Genomic DNA, 14,878 nt, shown 5'->3' on the forward strand with positions numbered 1-14,878 from the left:
GAATATGCCATTACTAACAATAGAGAGAGTGCGTGATTTATGAAAATTGTATCACTAATGACTCAATTCAAAAATACTTCATTATTTCTAAATTGCTTTGGGACAGTCTGATATCGGGAAAGGACGCCATATCAACGTAAGCATTTGTTTCTGGAAACATGACTTATCACTGAGACTATTCGGTTATTGCCGATAAAGTCACCGTGTCCCCAGGTGCCGCCTGTCCCGCCCATTTCTTGAAAAGGGATTTACAGTAACACAGCACGACCACAAAAAACCCTCCCCAACAGCTATCATTAGTCCTTTTTCAAAAATTAATTGCACAAAAGCAACAAACAGGTGGTGTGGGTTATCGGCAAGTAATTAATTTGAAACCACGATAATTTGAAGCAAAAGTGGATGTAGAGAGCCCGTATCGTACTGTTAGCCTACTGACCCACACAAGTCCCTATTCCTGCGTGAGCTTTGAACTCAATGCCCATGGTGCGTGACAGAGAGCCCCAGCAATTCCTCACCGCTGTCGACTGCACACTGGGAACTGGCAAGACCCGCAGTTCACGCCCTGACGTGATTGACAGCGCGGCGGGGCGGGCTTTGCGCGACGGGAGTAAGGGGCGTGGCCATGCTGCTGGCTCCACCCCGCCCCTCCCCCCTCGAGCCCCGTGTGATAGATACGGGAGAGTGGGCGCCGGCAGTGGGAGTCTTCTGTCACACGTTTGGTGTGTCGGTCCCGTTAGCCGACGCTGGCCGCTTTGGAGTTCGCTTTGTCGGGCGCGGGCTGTGAGGATGTAGCTCGGCTCTTTATGCTGCTGAACACGCGTTGCAGATCGGAATTTGTACTATTTATTTCTCAGCAGCCCCCACCCCCTCCCCTCTCTTTTCTCCTTTTGTATTATGGGGAAAGAGCAGGAACTTCTTGAAGCCGCTCGGATTGGGAATGTAGCTGTGGTAGAAAAATTGCTAAGTGGCAAAAAAGGATTATTGGGAAGTGGATCGGGCTCCATCCCACTCTCCAGCCTTTTGAGGTAAGTTAGAGAGATTTCTCCAACCGTACCAGTTGTATTTGTTTTACTACGGTGACAAATGTGCATTTTTATTACAATCCCGCGTTATAAACAGAGCAAATAGAAATACCTACAGCTCGAATTGTTAAAGGTAAAGTGAGGTGATTGTATCCCTTCCCATTTCCTGTCAGAATTGATTTTTTTTCAAGAGAATGTGCACAGTGAGGCTCCCTTTATTTCAAACGCTGTATTGTGATTTTGTTTATTACTAAATGGGTTAAATAATTAATTAAGGATTCACTCAACGGTGTTTTCTTCCTCTACTTTCTCAGCCGCCATGTGTCCCCGTGAGAATTTCCTCTGAAAGTTTTGTAAATATTTAAGGTTCCTCTGGGGCAAGGCGATGGTGCTGAAATTGAGGCATTTACAGGTGCCAAAGTAAAAGAAATCTTAACGCGTCGAAATGTAAATAGCTGCAACAAGACTGAAAAAAGTTGCAGCATCCGTGTATGTGTGAGTTGTTGCTTTAATCGTAATGTTTAAGGATGTTTGCTTACGTACCACTGGGTTAATAAAATGTGTTTAGAAATGGACGAACGATGAATGCATCTGAAGCATATGTGGCTTTGTAATTATGCAATAGGTACAGCACATTTACATGGGGCGGCAGGGGAAAGAAATTCGAAGTACTGAATGGGGGATGGGCTCCAGGACCAGGCTGTGGAATAGTAGTAGAGAGGAAAAAAATGCAAGCTACGGGAGGATAGTGATTGGCGGTTACACACTGGAGCATCGGCGAAATAAAATCCATCAGCATGAAAGATCATGCGGCTGTCGTATTCTCTTTCAGAATCACAACGGACGTAAGGCATAGCTTCTGGGTTTGAAAGGCGACTTTTGTGTTTGGGGTGATAGGGAGCGGGACAAAGCCGACACCAGGAGGCAGTTTCTCCTGGCGGCGGTGTTTAGCATTTCATTTGTGTTACAACGAGGAGGGATGGGACACATTGAAGCCAGATGAAGCGAGCGTTGACATTTGGCGAACCCTCTGGGTTCACTCGAGTTGTTTCTTGCTGCTCACTTTCAATCTCCAGTCACCTTCCTTGTTTCTCGCTCTGCCTAGTAAATCGCGCTCTTCGATGGTGAAGGCGATATGAACCCGCCTTAGCTGGGCGCACATTGCGGTCTCGGTTGAAGTTTAGTTTTATGTTTTGGCTGGACTTTCGCCATTTGAACCGGGCAATCTTAGATCAAAGTGAGCATCTCTGATAGGACAGCCTGTTTTCTTTTTTGGGAGAAAGTACTCATAACATGGCGTTGGTTCACACACTTTACTCTTGGATGCTTGGAATAACTGAGATAGTTCAATCCGGCTTGGGAGGTTGGGAGGTTTACGGATGAACATAGATACAGTCTGCATCATCTCAATACAATGAAGATCATTCCCGTAGCACATGGCTGCCAGTAGTGCCCGTTTATTTTGATGGGAGTTATGTAAGTTGTAAATATAGGGAAGCAAATGACTTTGCTATTAATAAATATCCGTTCTGAATTGACACAGTTGAGCTGTCATTCTTTATCAACATCTCTTCATTACTGGATGTGATTGTATTGTTTGTTTTGTCTACTCCCAGTTGAAATGTTGGAAAGGTTTCTGTTCCTACCTCTGCGTAATTGTTCTTGACAACAGTATATATTTATCATTCACTTGCGATCATTCTTCATTCACTGGTAGTACAAAGCACCCCTGACCAATGGCAGAGTCTACCTGTATGTTGATGTACTCACTTCATATCCCGTTGCCATAAAGTGTCCATCGATTTGCCTCGCAACAGAAATTTTCTCCAAATACAGTTGGGAGAAATGATCTTGCTTTTTGTTCCGTTTCGTGCCCACCGACTTTCTTCATGGGAACAGCGTAAAATTAGAAACGTGCTGTTTTTGGCTTTAGTGACAGACTTTGCTCAGAGATGACCTTCAGCTCACATCCGTGAAGCCTGCTTTGAAATGCGAAATGTGGCATGTTTTGATTCCAATCTGAGCTGATCTGGGCCTGGTGCCTGACGCTCCTCATCCATTCCTTTTTTTTGTTCCCTTTACGCTTAACTGTTAAAGTGCATTCCTCACAAGCCTCACTTGTTCTTTCCTCCATACATTGAGGTCATCTAAAGTTTGCTACTATTCACATTTTCAGCAGAAATATTCACAGAAAGTCATTATCCACCCCACCCTCTCTCTTTGTTGCGAGACCTATTACGCAATGCCCGAGTGTAACAGTTTTCAGCCTGGTGTTCAAATCCCCTGTCTTTCTTCGCAAAGTTAAGCTTAATCATCCTTGAACTTAATCACTTCTTCATAGGTACTCTTGATTTCAGCTGCCAAGGGGTTAATCTCTGAAATTTTCCTCCTAATTCACTCTGCCTCTTTCCTTTCAGGTAGTTAACCTATATGTTTAGCAAGTTTTAGTTGTCTGCCTTTGTATCTCTTTCTGTCAAATTTGATAATACTTTATAAAGAACCTGATATACTCTGCAACACACACAAAGTGCTGGAGGAACTCAGCAGGTTGGGCATCCATTAGTCTTGCGAGACCATGGATCTGCACCTGGAAAGTCCTCACTCTCCAGGGCGCAAGCCTGGGCAAGGTTGTATGGAAGACCAGCAGTTGCCCATGCTGCAAGTCCCCCCTCTCCATGACACCAATGTTGTCCAAGGGAAGGGCATTAGGACCCAAACAGCTTGGCACCAGTGTCGTTGCAGAGCAATGTGTGATTAAGTGCCTTGCTGAAGGACACAACACGTTCCCTCGGCTGGGGCTCGAACTCACAACCTTCAGGTCACTAGTCCAATGCCTTAACCACTTGGCCACATGCCCACTAGGTTGGGCAACATCTATAGAAAAAGTCAACCTTTCAGGCCGAGACCATTCTTCAGGACTGAGAAGGACTAATAAACTTTGTTACTCTAGGTAGAATATGGATTGGTAAATTCTATAAGCAAAATCTATATTGTGATTTGAGAGCTGAGGGTGTATTCAAATATATTGATCTAAGAATCATTTATGGATCTGCAAAGTGCCACTAGGCAAGCATTAATTGTGACACTTCAATATTCTGGGCTCCTATAGAAGAAATAATTTGTTTTACTGGTGTATTGAATAACTTGTTAGGATGATCACATTTGTAACCTTGATGGTTACAAATTTAAAATCTGTTTACAAAATCAAACTCTGATTTGCTAAGAGTGGTCTGCACCCACAGTTTCTGCAGAGTTATCAGTTGTGCCTGGTTGGAAATAGCAATGCTGAATGTTTTTGTGTGAGACTTTCCAAGGCTCAATTGGCAAGACCTTTGCTGTGGCAGGGTTTTGTATACAGTAATCTGATTATAAGAGGGGTAGACAAAAACTGCCATGAAACTGCTGAGGAATCCTTAACAGATAGCAAAGATGTGACCAGTTTGACAATTAATGTGGCAGTGGCAAGTTTTGTTTTAGTGCATTTTGGTGTCATTCAGAAACATTGAAAAACTATTGGGATAGATCTGTTTAAGTCTGCTTGGCAGCATAGCACCAAAGCAGATAATGTGCATAGGCTGAAGGCAGTCTTCTGCAGAACAGAGCACTGGGCCTAGGGCACGTGCTGTGCCAATGTACAAGGAATCCAACAGTGCCACGCCAACTCTACTGATTTTGGTCCAGCAGATTTATCCTCTGAGCCCTGCATTGTTCACATCATCTGCCATCAGATTTCTGAATGATGCATGAGCACTACTTTGTTACTCCTGCTTTTCTTTTTGCACTATTTGTGTGATTTATAGTAATTTTTAGGCTTTACAGGGTACTGCTGCCGCAAAATAAATTTCATGTCATATAAATCAGTGATAAGTCTCATTCTCAAATCAGAAAATTGGCATGCAAGGGAGGGAAAAAAGATAAGTAGAGCTTTACAATGGGTTGTATTAAATTTACATATTTTTAATTCTGTGAATTTTTATTTTTCTTAATAGATCCTGTTATAAATATTTGTGATTATTAAAGACATTGAAACATTCATAACCTGCAGCACTCTTAACATTCAATGAAGACTGTTGATAGGATCTCATTGACTGTCAAACTGTTCAGTTTGTGCAACTGGCTCTTTATTATGAGAAACTTTAGTGCTGGGACCTTGGCATCAACCATGCTGTGAGAAACATCGGATCAGGCAGCTGGCAATTGCAGGACAGCATAAGATTTACCCTGATTCAAATTGAAATAATTACAGTATTGGTATACTGCCAAAGAAAAAAAAAATCAGTTACATTTTTATTATTTAATGCTTCTGATCAAGCACAAATAATAGCTGAGCATTGTGACAGTGTTACTGCCTTAGTGATTATTGGGTAATTCCCCTGCTGAACAAATTCAATGACCACACTGACGTAGGTAACCAAGATTAGTTTTATGCAAATACTTTGTAACTATTACCTTTTCACTGCAGTTTGCTGAAAAAAAATTGCTTTTGCCCTAGTAACATAACATCGACTCTTTATTCCTCTCCATAGATACTGCCGGAGCTGCTGAGTTCCTCGAGCTTTTTGTGTGTTACTCTAGATTTCCAGCATCTAGTTTGCTCTAGTTTGTTTTCTTGACTCCTTAATGAGACTATTTAATGAGGAAAGTGGCATTAGATGTTGCACAATGCATTTGTTGTTAGTCCTGTTACTTGTCTTGCCACCTCAGATCAGAATGGTATTGGTAAGGAAGATGTTGATTTAAAAAAAAGGTATTGCTTGCTTTTTTTCCCCTTGCAACAATGTGTTCTATTGAAGTGCATGACTCACGGATCCTGTGCCAGCCCTAACCAGCACAAGATCTGCAGTAGATTGTCAAGTGTAGCAGGTTCATGCACTCTTGGTCCATTGGTAGAGTGCACTGATGAGTTTTCTGGTTGAAGCATTTCAGCAACTTCTGAGTTTCCTGTGGATGCAGGTTGCTGATATCTGTAAACTGCTGGTATTTGTGAGTAAATGCAGGTGCAAATGGATCTCAAAACGATTCAATCGGTAATTGCTAATCTATATCTTTTCAGGAGCACTGAGGTGATCATTTTGTAAAATACAATCAATCGTGTGCCTGTTTCAGTTTTCCTTACAATAATTTTGTGGAAGATAATTTATATCCATAAAAATTATGCCAGTAAATCTACCTGCAACTGTTGAGCTTTTGTGAAATAAAAGCAATGCTTCGGAACTTGCTAATGAACATTTGAGTCCATAATAACAGTATAGGCATGATATAACAGTAGCCAATTAATTTAATTTTCACATAATATTGTGAATTGCCCGTGGTGGGGGACCAGTTGGAGGACATGTGGGAACCACTTATATTTGATGTTGGTTCAGAAGTTTATACATATAAAAATAGAAGATACTTGAAGTGTTCACTTGCTTTGGTGGCATTCTTAAAGGGAGAAAGAGAGCTAAAGTTTTAGTTCAATGTATTTTCGTTAGAACAGAGAACACTTAGAAATAAGTAATCATAAGGACAAAGAGAATGGGGGGAGGGAGGGCTAAGATGATAAGAAGTGGCAGTGTTTTCTTGAAAGAAGATAATAAACCTAGGTCTGGACAAGATAAATGAAATTTGAAGTAACAGAAGGAAGAGGAAGAATATGCCGAAAATGTGAGATGCTAGATTGGAATAGCTGGTTATCAGAAATTGTTGAAGACTTTGCATGCACTCCCCATGACTCAACAATGTGCCAGGTTGAAATATCAATTGCTATTCTTTGAGCTTCTCTTGAACTTCATTGGAACAGTGATGGAGGTCAGAATAGGAGTTGGATGGAGAATTAATAATACAGGCACCTGGAAGCCCAGGTAAATCTTTGTGGACTAAGAGTTTTTCTGTAGTATGGTATAATATTTTAAAGTTTGTTAGAAATGGGTGTGAATTTCCTTCATTTATGACTGAATACCACCATGATTACATATTGAGGACTTAACTATCTTTGTGTTAATCCTGCTAGCACTATTCATCAAGTAAGCAAATATCATTGTGCTGCTGTTTCAAAAATCTATATTTTTTTTTGATGGAGAAGGAAAAAAACAACATATCGTTTTGTACTTATTCACCTCTTCTATATCTAAATATCAGTCTTTGAATATATCCCTAGTTTGCAGATACACCAATGTTGTGGGCTGAATCTCAAGTAACAATGAGTTGGAGTACAGGGAAAAAGTCTAGTGAAGCGGTTCCCAACTTCCAACTTGGTGTCCACGGACCCCTCGCTTAATGGTATTGGACCATAGCATAAACAAGGTTGGGAATCCCTGGGCTACTGGAACGATATCATGACACCAATATTTACCTCAGTATTAACCAAAAAAAAGGATGACCATTAACTTCTGGAAGAATGTTGCATACACTCTCGTTTATGTCAATAGCACTGAGGTTGAGAAGGTTGAATGATTCATCTTCCTAGAAGAGAATATCACCAGTAGCCAGTCGCATATAGACACCATGGCCAAGAGAGCATACCAGTGCCTCTACTTGGGAGCCTAAAGTAATTTGGCATGTACCCTTTGACGGTCGCCAATTTTTGTTGATGTTCTATGGAAAACATCTTATCCAGATGCATCACAGCAGCTGTTCTGCCTGAGACCACATGAAACTGCAGAGTTGTGGACACAGCACATCATGGAAACCAGCCTCACCTCCATGTGCACTCTGCACTTCTCGCTGCCTTGGTAAAGCAGCCAGCATAATCAAAGACTCCACTCGCTCTGGACGTTTTTTCCTCTATCTCCCTCCCATGTGGCAGAAGATGCAAAAACCTGAAAGCACATACTACCAGGCTCAAAGGCAGTGACTCCTGCAAAGGTTCAAGGATTCATTTCTTACAGTAAACGTATGCATGTATAATACAATTCTGATATTTGTCTTCCCCAGATGGCCACAAAATACAGAAAAAACACTAAAGTCATTGAAAGAAAAGACATCAACCCACCATCCTAAAAGAAAAAGAACCAAACCCCCCCCCATTCCCTCCCTCGCACAAAAGCTAACCGACTGCTCAGATGGAAAATGCTTCAATCTTCCTTGACACTTTGAGATGGAGTCAATCATGGCTCCGCACCCTGTCTCTGGTCTTCTCTATGAGGCAGCTCTTGATCCACTCCAGGGACAGCAGAGTGCTAGGTCATTCGATTCGAACTCCAAACTGCACATCACAGGCTCCAACAATTTCCGAAACACAAGCAAGACAAAAAGAACAAGCAGAAGGTGTAGAAAAAGTGAAATAGTTAAAGAGATTGGCTGTCTGGAAGATGTTGCCTGAGGAATCATTGTTTGCTGGTGCCGTCTTGACCGGAACAGTTACAGTACTATTGAATGGTTGGTCCCCTGCTAAGATAAGATGGACTCTTAACCTCACAGTCTACCTCATCATAGCCTTGTACACTACAATCTGCCTGCACTATGCTTTCCCTGTAACAGTAACTCTTCATTTTACATTCAGTTATTGTTTTCCCTTGTACAATGTGCTGTTGTAATGAGACTGTCTGTGTGGATAACATGCAAGGCAAGTTTTCACTTTGTGTTGGTACATGTGGAAGCAATAAACCAATTAAACTAATTTACCCTAGAAATTTTGAAAACTAGAAGTACTCAATACTTAAAAGGAGATTTAGTATGTCACTAAAGACACACAAATTTCTACAGATGTACTGTGGAGAGCATTCTAACTGTCTGCATCACCATCTGGTATGGGGGGGAGGTGGTGGGGGGATGGGCTACTGCACAAGATCGAATAAGCTGCAGAGAGTTGTGAACTCAGTCAGCTCCATTGTGGGCACCAGCCTCCATAGTATCCAGAACATCTTCAAGGAATGATGCCTCAAAAATGGGGCATCTTTCATTATGGACCCCCATTACCTAGGTCAAACCTTGTTCTCATTGCTACCATCACAAGCCTTGAAGGCACACACTCAACAATTGAGGAACAGCTTCTTCCCCTCTGCCATACAATTTCTGAATGAACATTGATCCCATCATACTTCACTACTTAATTAATTTACCTGTTTAATATTTATACACTTAATGTAATTCATTGTTTTTTCATCTGTTATTATGTATGGCATTGCACTGCTGCTGCAAAGACAACAAATTTCACGACATATGCTGGTGATATTAAATCTGATTCTGATATCCTCTCAAAGGACAAGCAGGAAGGAGCTAAACAAATGTGATTTCATGTGTCAAATATAACAAATATGTTTCTTAGAAATTCTTGGTGTTTTCCTTTTTGTGTTTGTCTCTCTCTATTTATAGTTTCCTTATAATATTCCAGCAAAAAAAATACTGACCAAGGTCTTGAGAAAGAAAATATCAACAGAAGTTGCTACTCCATCTGTCTTTGATCAGAATTTGGCTGATCATCAGATACTGAATGATAAGCACCTAACACTTGAAAGTCTGCACCAGTTTGGGTATTACAAGAAAGCAAAGTAACTGATGAAAATCCCCAGTATAAACCATATGATGTGCAAAATCCTTAATTATTCTGGTATTTTTTTTAAATGGAGATTGCTGTATTTTGTTAGTAATGTAATGCATTTGCTTTTCCTTCATATTGCATTTTTTGAGAAGACCAAAATTAAATTTGCATTTTCAGATTATTGTGTTCTTGCCACTATGGTTGGAAAACAGAAGATTTATTTACAGATTGCAGTTAAGTGGAATATTTTAATTTTTGGAAAACCTGGTGCAAGAGTCCAGAAAAAAAAAATCATTTTTATTTGACAGCAGAAAGAAAAACCAGCTAGATAGGTTTATTGAGGTACAAAATAAGAGGTTAGTAGCAATTCTTGGTTCTCTTCGTGATATCAGAAGAGAATTTAAGATTGGCATCCCTTTGTTCAGATAGCATGGTTGTTAGTGTTGAGAACAATGGATGTTAATGAATGAAAAAGATACATGGAGGAGGGATAATGAAGAAAAGTTAGTAATGACAATAAGGAGTCAAAGGCAATGAAGTGCGTTTCGAAGTGGAACATTGGAAAGTGCAAGCCTTCATCTTTCTGGCATTGTCATTTATTACTATTCAAAGGTAAATATACTGAAGTAAGTTTAGAAGCTGCAAAGTGGGCCCAGTAGACAGTAAATCATACTTAATGAGTTTATTCCTTTGTGAGCTGTTTTCCTTGTTTTTGGATTAGGAGCCATTGGAGCATGTGTTCGTTTGTTTATTTACTTAACTGAAATACAGCACGGAATAGGACCTTCTAGCCCTTTGAGCCGCACCAACCAGCGATCCCCGGAGTCAATCCTAGCCTAATCACAGGACAATTTACGATGATCAATTCACCTTCAAACCAATCAGTATGTCTTTGGTCTACGGGAGTAAACTGGTGCACCCGGAGGAAACTCATGCAGTCATGAGAAGAACGTACAACAATAGGCAGCAGTGGGAATTGAACCCTGGTTGCCGGTACTGTAAAGCATTGTGTTAACCACTATGTTACCAAGACCAGTTAAATCATGCATGCACACACCAAACAATAAGTGTTTTAAGGATCTTTTAAAGTTTTGATTATCTGGCAGAGGAAAGATGTGCCCATGCTTTCAAAACAACACACAAAGTTACCTTATAGTTGTTCAATCTACAGTTTTGACTGAGGTGAATATTTACTCATAATAATCTGGCACTTGGCTTACTAATACAGTACCTGTTGTCTAAATTTATCTTTTCCTTAGTGTTTTTTTTTGATGTTTAGTCATCCTTCTATTAAAAATATGAAAATATCTATGCTTCGAAATGGTGCAAAGTATTTGTCTAATTGCCTTTCACCTGTACAACTTTGGATCCAAAATATCATCTTCATAAATGAGGGTTGCAAAGTTAATATTGTCACTCTGTGTGATCAGGATTCAGGGCACAAAGCTATTCAGGATCCTGAAAGCTCATGCAAAAAGTGGTAATGATGGCTGGGGTACTGATCCAATAGTGCTTTAATGTCTAGGAATTTACCTGGAGCCTTTTGGCTAATTTAGGTTCTCCTGTGTGAGTGGTGAGTGCTGAATGCTGATACTGGAAAAAGTGATATGTTAGTGACCTTAGCATGAACACGGAGTGATTTTTTTCTTGAACTGGATAAAATTGCTTGACTTTACTCTGCCTACCATTTTACTTTCAGTAGAAGTTCATAATCAGATGAAATCTCCTTTTTAAATTTGTGTTAGTATTAAATGGAAAAAATATAATATTGTTGAGGATAGACTGTTTGAGGTTTAATATCCCATTTGATCCATAATCTTGACAATATTACACCTAATCTCATGTTAACACTTGTAGGGCGAATACAATGAAATGAATGATATATTGAAGCAATACACATAAAATTTGCTGGTGAACGCAGCAGGCCAGGCAGCATCTCCAGGAAGAGGCGCAGTCTACGTTTCAGGCCGAGACCCTTCGTCAGGAATTTAGTCCTGAAGGGTCTCGGCCTGAAACGTCGACTGCACCTCTTCCTAGAGATGCTGCCTGGCCTGCTGCGTTCACCAGCAACTTTTATGTGTGTTGCTTGAATTTCCAGCATCTGCAGAATTCCTGTTGTTTGCGATATATTGAAGCAGCTGGTTTTGTTGAAACAAAGTAATTTTATTCAAATTGAAATGGAGATTCTTCTAAGTATCTTTTCAAATAGCAACACCATTGTGATTCATTAATTTATTCAGGTTTAAAAGCCCTTTGAAAGATAGGAGAGAGAATAATTGTTATTTTTTTCTCTACCTTTAGGATTTGTTTACAGAATTGTAAGAAAAGTGAAAACTTGTATATTCATGTTATTTAAGCCATTCAATAAAATTCTGAGCTGGAAGTGTCATTTGAAATATGGTTGCACATGTCCAACTTGTTCTTGTAATTCATTTATGGATGTAATGATCTGTTGTGAAGGCTAACGGTTACTGCCTTTGCTACTGAGAAGCCTTGAAATCTAAGATTTGTACAGTGAGGAGTTTCTAGATTATAATCCAGCATTAGAGCAAATTATTTATTGAATGGAAATGAAGTAGCACTTAGAAAGGAACAGGGCGATGTTCCCATTTTACCTGCTCATAAAGCTGAGATATGATGGATATGTGAGTTTCTTCTTGAAGCAGGCTTGGTGAGTTTCAGCACTTTTAAAAACTCACTCTCTCAATAGTAATAGTGATGATGAAATTTTGAGGTATTGAAATGATAGTGATCAAGTAGCTGTTTCATTGTAGGTTATGCTGAACCTCTTTTGGGGGGGGGGGGGGAATCTGCATTTGTCCAAGCAAACGCACAATATTTAGCAAACGCACAATATTTTGCTTGCAGTCAGTGTGTCTTACAGGTGGCGAAATAGTTTAAGTCAAAGGTTCATTTATTATCAAAGTACGTATCCCTATACAACTCTGAAATTTGTCTTATCCAGATAGCCACAAAACAAAGAAAAAAACATGGAAGTCATAAAGAGAGAAAACATCAAATCCAACCCCCTACACAAAAACGAATAGCATCCTGATATTAACCCTCAAAACTCCCTTACCCGCACAAAAAAATGAACACACCAGAACATCAGCCCCCCAGCCACCCTCCCCTTGCTCAACAAAATGGAAAAGGAACAGGCGATTTAAAAAAAAGAGTATTAAAAGCCATAAATTTTAAAAAATCCACACTCCAGAAACGCAGTAGTCCAGTCAGTAAAGGCAGAACCACAGTGCCATCCTACGATATCACGACATTCATCAAATGAGGAGGACACCACATGAGGCAGAGAAGCCTACGCACTTGCCACAGAGCTACACAGCGACAGGCCGGTCACAGATCCCTACCCTGGCAGCGATCAAAAGGAAAGCAGTCGATACTGAACACTCACTTGCCTCAATGTCTCAATCTTCCTCGACACTTTAATCGGCGATTAATGAACATTTTAACCGGCACAGTGGAGTCAAAGATTGGCTTGCGTCTTGTCTTGAAGTTTCTTTGCGTCAAGGCCATCTGAGTTCGTGCTTGTTTCCCAGAATCTTCTTGGAGATAGCAAAGTGTTGGGTCTCTCAAACGCTCTCCAAACTGTAAATCACAGGCTGTAAAAGGCCAAGGTAACACACTTAAGGTGAAAAACAGATGTAAAAGAAGTAAAAAAAGACATTTCATGAGCTATCGGGAAGATGTTGACTGAGGGAACATTATATGCTGGCGCCATCTTGACCGCATGGAACGCCCAGTGCCTGACCTGTTACTAAGGAATGATGCACTGGCTTGTCCAATATACAAACGTTTGTAGTTTCAGTGGTCTCTGACTAGTATGTTAATAGTGCATAATCCAAATATGGGAATGCCATTAGATTATAAAGACTGGTGTTAGACATTCCTGCTTGAAATGGATATTGTCTGATAGTCATCTAGTCTTTTGCTATTTGTCACTTATCAACCCCAGCTTGAATGTGGTCCACTCTTCTGGTCTTTGTATGTCTTATCTGAAGACGTTCAAATGGAGCATCACTCTGACCATGGGTGAAGGGAAGGACTTAATATCAATAGTGGTAGGTTACTCACAAATTGGTTGACCTCCAATGATCATCATTATCATTTCAGATTAATTTATTTATCATGTACATCAAAAGATACAATGAAACATGTCACTTGCGTCAACCATCAAAGCAACCTAAGGATGTGCTGGGGGCAGCCCGCAAATGTTCCTGATAGCTGTGGAAGCTCAGCCAATGTGGCTGGCTGATGAAATCAACCACCTCAGCAAATACTGTCTCCATTCTGAGGACTTTCTACACCAGAAATGGCTTGCCACAATAAATTGCAAGTGACAATGGACCACAATACATGTCAGAAGAATTCCGTCTGTTTATGAAGAAAAATTACATCAGACATTTCAAGTCAGGTACTCATCACCCAGCAATGAATGGGTTAGCCGAAAAGTTTATCTAAATCTTCAAAAAGTCCATTAAAGCTAAGGACAAGGAGAACATATCTCTACAGCACAAGGTGGACAGCTTCCTTTTTGTGTATCTGAACTCTGTTCATGTGACAAGAAATCAAGCACCTACAGTGGTGTTCACGAGCAGGTATTTGAAGTCTCACATAGAGCTCTTGAAACCAGATCTACAGAGGGAAATGCAGAATAAACAATTCAGCCAATTACCAAATAAAACACCAAGGAGCTCTGAGATTGGACAGGAAATCCTATGAGGGCACAGCCTCAGGATAGAAGGGCCTCCATTTAAAACAAAGATGCAGAGAAATTTCTTTAGACAGTGGGTGGTGAATCTGGAATTTGTTACCACAGGCAGCTATGCAGTCTAGGTCATTGGGTGTATTTAAGGCAGAGATTGATAGCTTCATGACTGGACATGGCATCAAAGGTTACGGGGAGAAGGTCAGGGAATAGAGTTGAGGAGGGGAATAAGGATCAGCCATGGTTGAGTGGCAGAGTAGACTTAATGGGCCAAAAGGCCTAATTCTGCTCCTATGCATTATGTCATCACACTTGTGGTGCCAACACAGCATGCCCACAATGTCTAGCAGAGCTACAGCAACTGCAAAACAAGTATCTTTCCCACCCTCCCACTCGCGCGTACGCGCACACAGACTGACCACCAACCCCAGGACAGACTATCTCTGGAGTCTAACTTCTGGGTATGTCGACTTCAGTCTTCAACCTCGGGCATAGACCCTAAGACTTGCTGATCATGGGACTTTGAACTCCAGCTCTCGTGCTTCTGACATTCAGGCCGGGGTGGGGGGGGGGGGGAGGTGGTGCTCAAATGGTCACATTTCATTTTTCTTTCCAGTTTTATGAAGGACTCCTTGATGCTGCAATTGGTTAAACAGGTGGGCATTGTTCTTG

The 14,878-nt window shown here is 40.7% G+C and overlaps 1 protein-coding gene across 10 annotated transcripts in view; it reads left to right on the forward strand.

Moving 5' to 3' along the window:
* The first annotated feature begins 679 nt into the window (after positions 1-679).
* Positions 680-14,878, forward strand: part of anks1b (ankyrin repeat and sterile alpha motif domain containing 1B) — an 860,133-nt gene continuing 845,934 nt past the window's right edge. For 8 of the 10 annotated variants that reach the window (XM_072241217.1, XM_072241218.1, XM_072241222.1 and 5 more), the window contains exon 1: positions 680-1,025. In XM_072241217.1, the coding sequence (XP_072097318.1) occupies positions 895-1,025 (131 nt within the window). In that variant the 5' untranslated portion in view covers positions 680-894. The remainder of the gene's footprint in view (positions 1,026-14,878) is intronic. The other 2 variants (XM_072241219.1, XM_072241223.1) reach the window with 1 other exon arrangement.

Source organism: Mobula birostris, chromosome 23, assembly GCF_030028105.1.
Source record: "Mobula birostris isolate sMobBir1 chromosome 23, sMobBir1.hap1, whole genome shotgun sequence".
NCBI lineage: Eukaryota > Metazoa > Chordata > Chondrichthyes > Myliobatiformes > Myliobatidae > Mobula > Mobula birostris.